The 11,899-nt window shown below is 54.2% G+C and overlaps 3 protein-coding genes across 3 annotated transcripts; 2 read left to right on the top strand and 1 right to left on the bottom strand.

Moving 5' to 3' along the window:
* Window positions 1-3,484: 3,484 nt before the first annotated feature.
* LTHEOB_1678 (uncharacterized protein) lies at window positions 3,485-4,195 on the top strand (the record flags this gene model as incomplete). The annotated part of the gene is made up of 5 exons (XM_035510405.1): window positions 3,485-3,508; window positions 3,558-3,687; window positions 3,739-3,808; window positions 3,871-3,972; window positions 4,024-4,195. The coding sequence occupies 5 exons, from the start codon at window positions 3,485-3,487 to the stop codon at window positions 4,193-4,195; spliced, it is 498 nt and encodes a 165-aa protein (XP_035366188.1).
* Window positions 4,196-6,889: 2,694 nt separating this feature from the next.
* LTHEOB_1677 (Protein fam47c) lies at window positions 6,890-7,497 on the top strand (the record flags this gene model as incomplete). Its single annotated transcript, XM_035510404.1, has 3 exons — window positions 6,890-7,049; window positions 7,106-7,155; window positions 7,297-7,497. 3 exons carry the CDS (start codon window positions 6,890-6,892, stop codon window positions 7,495-7,497), a joined length of 411 nt encoding a protein of 136 aa, XP_035366187.1.
* Window positions 7,498-7,897: 400 nt separating this feature from the next.
* On the bottom strand, window positions 7,898-9,238 carry LTHEOB_1676 (Integral membrane protein; the record flags this gene model as incomplete). Its single annotated transcript, XM_035510403.1, has 1 exon — window positions 7,898-9,238. The coding sequence occupies one exon, from the start codon at window positions 9,236-9,238 to the stop codon at window positions 7,898-7,900; it is 1,341 nt and encodes a 446-aa protein (XP_035366186.1).
* Between the last annotated feature and the right edge of the window lie 2,661 nt (window positions 9,239-11,899).

Below are 11,899 nucleotides of genomic sequence, written 5' to 3'. Positions count from 1 at the left end.
CCTGACGCGCCCGCGTAGGCCACTACCTCCGCTGCTTAAAAGCACAACGTCTGCACTAACTCCCGAAGTTCGTCGGCGGTTCTGATCTCAAAATGTCTGAGTAGTCCCGGCATCAATGTCACTTGTGTCTCCTGGGACAACCAAAACCCATTACTCGCTGTGCCTTGTAAGTGCGCATACTCGCGCTACCAGTGCTTTGGGTTGGCGGGTCGGCAAGTCGACAGCATCCATTGTACATGAAGGTCATCAGTACCATCATCCTGGACTGCAGCGTAGCTTTGTCCGAGCATGATCTGTGAATCGGTGGTCACAGTACCGCGAAGATGGTGCGAAGCGAGACGCAGGCGCGAACGAAGGAAGTAACCATCCTGGATGTACCCACTGCACCCGTGAATGCGTCTTCAGTGCGCAAAGCAGTGTCCTCGACCGAGAATACCGGATATGGCGTGCCCTTTAAAAGGAGCACAATGCTGGCTCTCTGGTGGGAGGTACATGTATGGTACCAGCTGACCGGTTTGTGTGCCTTGTGCAGGAACCATGCTCGTGCGAACCGGCGTCTGGAAGGCTCTATTTTAGGAATATACGTCACTATAATGGCTTCTCCTCATTTGTTTGCATACACAAGCAATTTGAGCAGGCCGACTCTTTATATACGGGCTATCGAAGCACACTTACTTTTCGGCTGCGGGTCTTGTTCTTTAAATCCTTTGTGACTTCGCAACGGCTTTGGCTCATGCAGGAACAAACACCATTGAAAAGTAATGATGACATGGTTCCAGCATATGTTACTGCTGAACATCGCTATGTGAAAACTGATAGCCAGCGTAAGTTCAGTCAGTGCAGAATGAACATTTCAGGAATTGGAAAAAGAGGAATCCTGCCACCCTCAGGGGGTCCCGAGTGCTGACTTTGACCTGGGAATCTTTTGGGAGCAAGCTCGCATTTGCGCTGTTCCGTAGAAGCCGAGATGCTCAAATCAGTGATGCTGCTGCCTTGTTATCTCCAAAGTCCGAGGGCCAGACGTCAGCCGTCGAGAATGCGTGAGACCGGCGCACTTGGACAAAAGTAAAGTGCGAACGACCCATGCACACGACCTGATGATCTCTATTTCTTAAAAAAGCTCGCCGAGCACTCCGACATCCAGATTTACATTAGCGCATCTGTCTCAACGGGGCATGGCCGAAGCATACTGACGACACTTTGCATGATTCCAGAAGGGAAAAGATATCCCGTGCTGATGGTAATTGGGCCCATCCGGCCTGCGTCGCGACAACTTTTAGCCGCCGAGAGATGTGGTGAGCAAAAAAGAAAAGCAAGCAGTAGGGATCAGCGGTTGTTCGCGCAACGACATTGCGCGCGGGGATTCTCGTAAGCAGTTGCGCGTCCCAACGTGGCTTCGAGAACGCCATGCGACGAGATTGAAGAATAGAGCGGCCAATGGCATTTGCCAACAGCAGCTGCAGGTACGACCATCGTATTGGGTGGGTATGGGTGGTGTTGTGTGTCGTGTGACTGTGAAAGCACGGGGCGCAGTCAGTGTTGCCTATTGTCGGGGAAAGCGAAATGGAATTCCTTGGAAAGCTCGGGGCAAAGCGATGGATAGAGGGGGGTATAAAAGCACGATGACGATATTAAGAAAGCGGTGTTGACGGATGAGGAAACGCGGTGAAGGATTTCACGGGGAGAGCCGAATGATCAGGGCGGACGATTAGGGAGTTCTCTCTTTCAGGACGAAATGGCCCCGCTGGGGCCGTTTGGGATCAGGTACATCTACAAATCAGAGTGCGTAGTCAAGGTAGTGTCGGAATGCTCGGGTGACCAATGACAGGGGATTGCAGTGTATTCGATCCTTTTTTTACTCGTCGGTCATACCGAGATTTGAAATTCCAAGTTGGAAAGCATTGCGAAAGTAGGCTACAATAAGCAGAGGGCGGGATGCCGCTGATGCCGGCGCCGGCGGGCCGGTTAGGGCTGATGGCTGGTGGTGGCTAAGCGACTTTTGTGAGTGCCACGAGGGTGTGGCAGTGAGCGGAAGGCATGGGTATAACTCCCGGAAGTAGGGGAGCAGGCTGAGAAGCTTAAATATTAACGTTGCGTCGCGGGCAAAGATTGGCGGGTTTAAGTGGAGCGGATCGGAAATCAGAGACTCGGGTTGGTGGCTGCGGGAGCGGGAAAGTTTGGAGCTGATGGGCGTAAGCCGGGTGGTGTGGCTAGTGGGCATGGCTGCTGACAGCTCTGAGGTAAGAGGCCGGTCGTGTGAACCAGAGTCGACGCGTTTCGCGTGCCTGAGATGCGAAGGAATGACGTCGCAGGCATGGGTTGTGGGTCGTCCGTCAGCATGGAACGTGCCGAATACGGGCCGACTGTTGGTTTCGAGAGAAAGGCATTCAGAGCCTCACCGACTGCGCAGAGCAAAGAGTTGTGATGGGCGTAGCGGGAGGATGGCAGATCTGTGCGCGTCATTGTTGCCCAGGTGAAGAAGAGTTGGGGGCGTTTGGATCGACTGGGATCGCCGGGCAAGATTCGCGTGGTCCGTGCTGCGTCTAAAGCTTTAGTCAGCGCTTGCCCGCCCGCGCCTGTCGTCGCCGCGTGTCCGCGCTCAGCCCCGGTCATCATGGCCCTCACAACTGCAATCGCGCCCTGTTGTCCTCCGCCTCACACGGACGTCGCCTATGGTGCATGTTTCTGGATCTACCCGCCTCCTCTTGGCGTTTTTCGACTTCTGCCGGCGCCATGAATCTTTCCGGTTTCTATCATCTGAGCCTCAACCTCCATCGCTCTCGTCCGAGTCCGTCGGTGGCCCGCCTTTTTCTTAATATAGCATTCTGCTGACGGCTGTGTGTCTGTTGATTGGTCCATCTCGACCAATGACTCGCTAATTCCTGGACCATGGCTCTGGACCCTTTTACCTCTCAACACCCATGCTCGCCGGGATAGGCAGTGACGACATGGAACTGCTATCCCATCGCCATCTGCTATGACTCCGCGCTTTGTATGCATCTGCATCTGTCGACGGGAAATGCTGACCATGTCTATATCGGCCGTAGTCTGTTTGCTTTCTCAAACCCGAGCCACTGTGCTCACGTTTCCATATCATTCTAATCTCTGACAGCATCTCATCATGCTTCTCCACGCGCGTCGCCTGGCCAAAAAGCCCCCTCTTGCCCGTAAGCCCGTTTCTGCTGCATCTTGCGAGCGCCGGGACCTCCCATCATCCGTCCGGCCTCATAATGGGTCCCCTCTCACATCGAGAATGGAAGGAGTGATCCGTGCCCGACAAGCAACACGATCCGCCATTGCATCTTCCAAGAAAAAAAGCACAAGATTTGACTTCCAACTCTCGTATATATCATCGTCGCCACATGTATTCAAGTCACCAGTACAATCCAACTCTTCACCTCAACTTTGGATGCCCATATATCCAGTCCCTACTGAATTCGAAAGACCCCCACCACGTGTATATTTGATCCCGTCCTTTGACACCATGCCAGAAGGATCCATCAGCGAGGTAAGCCTTGTGAGCTCTAACATCCCACTAAGGCTAATAAACCCCGCAGAATGAGAAGAGGCAGCTCGTCGGTGCTCTTCAGACCCATCGCCTGAACACCATCTCCGAGCTTCGCCGCGCCGAGAAGTCTCTGGCTACCATTGACTCTGCCGATGTCTCGGAGCCCATGACATCTGCATGTATGTTGTTCCTAACCATTTGTGAGGTTGCCAAGAAACTAATCTGGAAAGGGACCTACTATGTCAACTATCACGGTCTGCTCACCGAGCTTCGTAGCTTAACCCGGAATTATCCCTTTAGGTACATGGTTGCATCTGAATCTAAATCACTACACCATCAACTGATTCGCTCTTCTTTGGCAGTTCCGATTGCGTTGAAGAGGCTAAGCGTCGGGTGTACTCGGACCCCAACAGCAATCGGAGTTGGAACCTCGCGTGGCTCGTGCTGACCAAAATTCAGTCCGAGTAAGGCCTTCTAGAACCAACCCATCAGTGCTTTTTCTAATCCTTTTACAGCCAACTGATTTCTTACTATGCCCGCTACCAAGCCTCCCAACCAGCCATGTGGGGCAACCAAGCCCCTACTGCGGATGGTGTGGCTAAGCTCGCTAGCGCCTTCGTTAGCGAGTGGAACTTCGCCGTCTCACAACTGCTCCGCTACTGGGACCGTCCTCCGGTGTCACATTGAGACGTCGCAGGTGGTTGGCTCAGAGCAGTTCAAGCTAAGTACAGTCTTTGGCTGATCTCGTTCACTTTCCGTCGTCTTTATTCTCGGTCTTCTTATTTCCTACCGTCTTCATTCCATCCGTTTCCAGTCTTCTTGTACTCTTAGCGATCGCACCATTCCAGTCGTTTTGGCTATATACCTCTCCAGCGGGTTACTCTCGTTTCCATTTTCATAGAAATCTCAAAGTTCGGGCCGGCACCGAGCATTTTCCTTCTGCTTCTTCCTGACTGCTCTCCTGGCTTGTTTCCTTGTGTGCGCCATTCGTCATGCTTGACATACTGGTAACTTGTCTTCGTTGCCTCATGTGTTATCGCTGCATTTTTCGCATTTCTTTGGTCCCTGTCTTCTTTACTCCGCTGCTGCTGATGCCATTCCCAATAATGGCCATATTCCCCTTCGCACGCGCACCTATCGGCATCTGGAATCCACCCATGCGCCTCCTACTTGCTTACCACGGACACCATGCATCAGAAACAGGCAGTGAGATTACAGTGTATCCACGCACAGTCATCTTTAACTAGCATCTGGCACGGTCGACCTGGGACCGTGCCACGGCGACAAAAAGTTTCGACCTGACTCCGCAAAGGATCTTCCCCCTGCTTACGGACGTATGTGGGTATCTGAGCCTATCAAACGGCTGTATTCGCACAACTTCCGAATTCACGTTCATGTCCAGGCGTTGGCTTTACCTTCCCAGATACGGAAGATAAGACAAATTTTCTGGAACTTACCGTTATGCCGCCATCGGAACAAGTGTTTCTCGTCCCTTCCGCTGGAGAAGCACCCGGAGCAAACTGCCGCTAAAAGTTGCCTCGCCTGACTCAACAAGCCCGCTGGGATCAATGCATACCCGGCGACTTGGGCACCGTTAAGAGGGTAGGTATCGCATTTATGGACCCGCATGACGAAGCTTCATCGGTTGCTCCTATGGCAAGGTTGTAGTATGATGAACCGGCAGTGTCGATGCCGCGTAAAACAAAAAAAAGAAATTATTCATTTGCCGTTGTTGAAGACACTGACGCAATAGATGTGCCTAAGGCAGGACGGCAATTTCAGCGCCAAGACTTTGAGAGAAAGTCTAGACAGTTCGACGTATTAGCCTAAGGCTGAGACAAGCCAGGAAGAGCGGTGGCTTGGACGGGTTTCAAGACGAGTAGATGCTTTCGTCAGGGTCCGCAGGGTGGCGGAGGGATGAACCTTGCCTCAAGGGGAAAAGATGCTGCATGGGACGTCGGGGGGCGATGACGAAGCTCGTGCAGAGGCCGGGGTTTATCTGATCGGGAGCACGGATCTGGCCGAGCGGAAGGAGCAGGTAGGCGTGCGTAGACGTGGTAAGTTCTGATGCCCAGCGTTGCGCATACCGGAGGCTGAGATGTGTGATGATGACGAAGCGTATTGCTAAGCCGCCGAGTGAAGCTTGGATGGAAGGCAGCCCAGGTAAGCATACCAAGCTCCGGTCAACGGTGTGGCTGAACCATCTCGCAGTGTGCTATGCGGAGGGAGTTGCATACACCAGGATTAAGGTAACGGAGCTCGGTCTCAGCCCTGCTGGGTGAGTGGTCGGTGCGGACGAAGATTAACGTGCGAAACCGGCCCCTGCCGGATCGGTGAGGTGAAATTTCTTCCATTAGGCTTCTGGGGAGGCGATTGTGCCTTAAGAGGGCTCTACTAACGGTGTTCCTGTCAGGCATCCGGACGCGTGGCCCGGGGTTGTTTGCACGTGTGCGTGCTTCTGATTGGCCGTGTGTTTCATTGATCTCCGGCCGTTCGGGGCCACTACAGCTTCTTCCTCCCTCTTCTGCATTGCCCACCTTTCGCGCAAGCGTTCCGCACTCGCTGGTTCCGCAGTCGCGAGAGGTGGGATGCTGCTTTGTCAAAACGTGCAGGCACATGCCACCTTCCCGGCCCGTCGTTCCAACAACGATCAGGCTCTCGTCCTACTCTCTTACCCTTGCAGTGCTGCGCTCAGGCCGAATCATTGGCTATTCGGCATGCAAGTGGGCCACTGCCGGCATGTGTGCGTATGCACGCAACGTACCTGCAGCCTCCTTCATTTGGCTATCACCCTACCACTGTCGGAGCGGTGCGCCACAGTGGCAGCCATTAACTGATTGCGCTTCCAGTCCGCTGCCAGGCTGGTCGCTTTAGAAAGGAGCCCGAAGAAGGCATTGCCGGCGCGTGCGTGGCCTACGCTCGGATGCGTTCCAGCCAACGACGTGAAGCACAATAGAGAGCGTAATAGGCACACCTCTATGCTTTTCCGAGTGCGGCAGGTCGACTATCCAATCACGGTGGCGCAACGACGAGGCCCCACTCTCGGTCGCTACCGCTACAGACTGCCGTAGTATGCTGCGCGTGATATAGAGAAACTTGGCCGGAGCGTTCCGTCGCCTTGAGTCGCCGCCACTTAATATTGAATGCCCACTCGGCGATCGTATGCCAAGGCTTTTCCGGGATCAAAGTCTTGAAGCTCCGAGACAAGCTACAATACAGGCAGCTGCGTGGCTGCTCCAGAGGCTTGGGCTGTATAAGAGTCTGCTCGGCGCTTCTTCTTCTTCTTGATTTTCAGCAGCTACTATCCATCGCGACCATCTTCTCTCTACTTGCCTTGCCAAAGATACCCAACTGCCTTTACTTTTCTTCGTCCCTTTCAACATGCATTTCACGCTTGCTTCTGCCGCCACTTTCTTGGCCCTTTCCTCTTCTACCGCCGCACGCCCGGCGCTTTCTCCCAGGGCCAGTGACAGTGGTTGCATTGTTACCCTGAATAACACCCGCACGACTCCTGCAAACCCTGCCGAAGTCATCCTCATGAGTAAGTTCCCTCACAGGCCTCATCCTGTCCTACATCCCACTAATACATATCCAAAGGGACCATGATCAAGTGGAACAACTCGACCAACAGCTCCGGATTCTCCTCGGTATGTCCAAACCTCGGCTCTGCGCCACCATGCATATTTTTTCTTTTTGCCCTTACCTATATCTGCACTTTATTATGATACCATCATGCGATGGGTCCAGCCACAGCCCGATGCAGCCGATTGCTAACCAGGGATTGACAGAGCTATTGCGACTGGTCCAACACCATCCAGGCTCCCTTCTCCATCTTCTTCTACGCCGACACCATCCCCAACTACACCACCACCGACGCACTGGCCGCCGTGCTGGATAAGTGGGTCGGCACTTGGCTGATCTCCCCGACGACGTCTCCCGCAACCGGCAACGCGGGCGATTACAACATCACCAGCGTTACCTGCGTCTGACCGGGGAAGTGTGGTGATGCAGTTTGGAACTTGTAACATTTGTGGTCGAAAAAGAAGTTTGTTTGGAAATGCCTTTTTGGAACGGTCGGCCCCCTTTTTTGACGGGAAGTTTGTTCCTTTGACGAGAACTGAAATGAGCAATTTTGGGATACATGTCTTCGTGCTTTTCATAGATTGTTAGTGGCTTGGGATTGTCAATATGAAGTGTTGGAATGCGAACATACCCTGAAGTAGCACGACGTATCTTGAAGTCAACCCCCCAGTCCTTCAGCATCGAAGCGTTTCTTCCGGAATATGGAGGTACGATTCCAGAAGACCACGAAGGGGCAGGGGGGGCCTGGAGGATGGTTCTTTTTTTTCGGATGCGAAAGTGCGGAAACCCTTGCAGCAATTTTCTCTCTCAAGTAGCGGTTCGTATTTCATCTGCTGACGACCGTGACGGATCAGAACTATCCCGCAAGGCAGCCCTCTGCAGCGTATCCTCCCTCCCCAGCGCCACGCTCTCCTGCCTCGATCGCAGCCTCTCAACATGCACCGCCTTCGACTTCATCTCCCCCAACCCAGCCATCGCCTCCTCCTCGTCCCTTCCGCCCCCTCCTCCCGCTACGCCACCACTACCCGTCACCGCCGCCCCCGCGGCCGCCGCCGTCGCCGCCGACTGCTGCGGCAACTGAAACGAATTCATCTGCACCACGCCCGCCCCACCCGCAAAACTGCCCGCCCCCTCACCCACACCCCAGTCCGGCGCGACCCACGACACATCATCGCTCTCGCCGGGCAGGCTGAACTTGCTGCCGCCGCGCACGGCAGCGACCAGGCGGTTGAGGATGGCGAACTCGAGCTTGAGCTTGATCGAGTACACGAACGGCTTGTACGTCGTCTGCACGCGGTAGAAGTTCGCGAACTGCGTGCCCAGCAGCGTCGCGTCCAGCGCCACGACGACGATGTTGACGTAGATCAGGTGCCGCCGGATGCTGCGCAGCGTGTTGCGGTCGCCGACGCCGCCGGTGAAGGGGGTGCCGATTGAGGCGGAGGTGGTGGTGGTCGTGGTGGTTGTCCCGGTGGAGGATTGTTGGGATTGGAGGGCGGTGTTTGGGGTAGGGGTGGTGGTTGGTGCGGCGCCGGGGGGTGGTGCGGCGGTTGGGATTTCCGGGATGGGCTTGAGGATTTTGGTGCAGGCTTCGTAGATGTAGATGCCTGAGATGATGACTTCTTGGATCGAGAAGGCGGTGACTTGGATCTTTTCGTAGTCCATGTAGATGCCGGCGCGGTATTGGTTCGTCTCGGCGAGGAAGATGAGGATGCACGGCGGGATGTGGAAGCAGAAGGCGTCGACGATGATCATGCCCAGCACGAATCGGAGCTTCCTGTTGCGCTCGTCGCGGATGACGAGGTGCAGGCGCGAGTATAGGGCCAGCGACTGGCAGCTGACCATGGGTACCCACCCAGTGATGATGAGCGCCAGCCCGATCCAGCGCGTGCTGTCGAGCGTGATGAAGTATTTTATGATGAAGCCGATGACGTAAAGGAAGATGCCGAAGGTTGCGAGAACGATGGACCAAAAGTAAAGGCCTGAGCGCCGGCGGAAGGTGAAGTATGCTTTGATCAGGATGTCGACGCCGTTGAATGTGGCAACGGAGAGGAACCCCATCATGACCAACGAGATGCCATAGGGCGGACGGGTTCTACTCATTTCGTAGAACTCCCCTTTGTCCTCCTCCTGCATCATGTGGATGTCCATGATGAGCGGTCGGGGGACGTTCGGCGGTTGGAGGCGCTCGACAACAGGGTGTTGAAGGGTCTGTGGAGAAATTCGGCTGCATTAGAGCATGCATGATAGTCTTATGGATTGGTTGGCTGACCACCAGGGGGCCGGTTACATTAGTCCTTGGTCTCGACTGGGGTAATTCGACTTCTTCGCCGCCGGACTCGGGGTCATGGGGATGCGCCAATCAAGTGGCGAACGGGTGCATTCGCCGAAAGCTGCGGCTGGGAGGCGTGGAGCCGAATTGGCGGCTGGCAGAGAGGTGGAAATAAGAGAGACGATCATCTTGCAGTCATGGCATGTCTAAGGCGAGCTAAATGCCGAGGGCAGGCGTAGCGATTCAAGAGATTTATGTATCTCGATGATCTCGCTACGAGCAGCCGATAACGATTGGAGATGGTGAAGTCTACCGGGGCATTACGTGGGGTCAGGCCAAAGCGGTGAGCATGCAGCTGGTTGGAGCGGCAGGATGCAGCTCCGACGGTACGTAAAGGCTCGCCATCGACTGCGGTTCACGCTAGCCGAGCCCCGCACCTGTTGGTACTTTCTTCGCTAACCCAGGCTCTTTTGCAAATTGTTTTAGCTCCCGCTCTTCGCGCGAGTCACCGCTCAAAACTCCGTCCAAGCTCTTCCCGTTTGCTCTTTCCAGGATAGCGTCGGCCAGCTATCCGGACATTTCGAGGCTGCTGTTGGCATTTCTCTCACATGCCAGGTAAGCAGAGATCTTCACCAATATAGCTCCCATGTGGGCAATGCATCATGCGTGCCACGCGCGTTCCAAAGAAACTTCGAAACGATCTCCGCACCACCACTTTTTGGTCCTAGTTGGAAAAAGCAATATTAAGCCATCGATCCTGATTGCTTCCAAACAACTTCCACTGACGCCATCACATTGCCTCACCGGTTTCTCACACACGTGGGGTACATACACGTCAGGTACCAGGGGTCGATCACTTACTCCAAACGGATCTAAGCTTTCGCACCGGAGAATAAGTCCACTGGAGCACCACACTTGAAAGGATCTCGATCCAACACCAGCGGAGCTGCGCGGTACGTTGGCGCCGAACTACTTGTGTTCTCGAACCCCTCATGTAGGGGCCCCGTCTCGCCGCGCACATCTACGGTCCGATAGCCAGCCGTCCACTGCCCCTTGGGTCCTAAACAAAACCCGCCAGTGCCCTCCGTCGCAGTACACTCGTTGTTTTCCTATTTCCAGAAACAACTCAGCCGAAGGATTTGCGCCCCATGATGCGGCCATCCCTGCATTTTAAGCTCCGCGACCCCGCCTCAGAGCGCCACTCGACGACCTTTGGCTTGCGCTAGCTGCTTGAGGAAATTACCTTGGTGGAGTCCAAATATCTTTGCAATCTGGAACTTGCAACCCCTCAACTGCGACGAGCTGAGCCCGGGCCCTGACTTTGGGGGCTGATGGAGCCTTGCGATACCATAGGCGACAACAGATTTCTTAAAATATCTAACGAGGCTCTGGCGAAAGGCCTCGTGTCTCACAGAATCATCCGAATAACATGTACAGAGGGATGCTGCAGCCGATAGCTAGCGCGAAGAATAGCAGGGCTTAAGAACATAGCGTGACCATGCCCCAGCTCTACATTAGAAAAATTAACATATCTAGGTAGCTGAAGCTATTGTCCGGACGTGTATGTGGAATTTTTAATTCGACATTCTCGTCCGGACGATAGCTTCAGCTACCCATAATATAAGCAAAAACCAAATCCACGCTAGCCATCGGCTGCGAGAGGGGACTATGGTTGATCATACAGCAATGGCACGTGGAGCTCGTAAGTCGATTGGCTCATTTTTGTCCTACCTGCAAAATGCCAGGAAGAGGTGCAACAGAGGACTGCTGCCTTCGATGAGGCCGAGTCGCGTCATCGTTGCACATTTGCGCAAGGCTATCGGCTATGCTCCTTACAAATACCCTTTGGAACCTGCAGGAGCCGAATGGTCCTTTACTTCTTCACTATTCGGTCTGTTGGATAAAATTGGTTTTGAAAAACATCTACGAAGCAGTCCGCATTCCTTACGCGTTGCAGCAACAACCAGGACTGTGTCTTCGAGATAAGACGAAGAACTGGACAGTACCGAGGGCCATGCGGGCGATCCAGAAACCACAATCGGGCACCAAACTCCAGGAGCTCATCATGGTGGCCCCGTTCAATCTTTCCAGCAATTAAAACTTCCAATACTTCCTTGACAACTCCCAATACTTCGAAAATATTCCTTCTGACTTCCTGAGCCCCTGTGCCTTCACAAAGGAGGGTCAGAGCCGGTATTTGGGAATTCTCCCGGATAACGACCCCACCACATACCTGCACCCTCACTGGAAGGGGCTCATCAGCGATGTCCTCGCCGACACTGATAGTCCGACTCTGGCGTGGCAAGCTTTTAGGACCGCGATGATGAGCACCGCCTACTACGACTGGCAGCCAAGATCGTACTACTCCGAACCAGCTCTGATCACTTCTGTTATTTCCCGGCAGGTGCCGGTCGGCAGAAAAGGGCTCTGGATCGTCTTAATAAATATCGCCTTGCACCTACTCTTGGTCTCGGTAACATTCGTTTGGTTCGTCCTCGCTACTCAGTACAGCTTGCTCAACAACCCGTGGCAAGCTGTAT

Source organism: Lasiodiplodia theobromae, assembly GCF_012971845.1.
Source record: "Lasiodiplodia theobromae strain AM2As chromosome Unknown scaffold_4, whole genome shotgun sequence".
NCBI lineage: Eukaryota > Fungi > Ascomycota > Dothideomycetes > Botryosphaeriales > Botryosphaeriaceae > Lasiodiplodia > Lasiodiplodia theobromae.
This window is presented reverse-complemented; position numbering and strand designations above follow the sequence as displayed.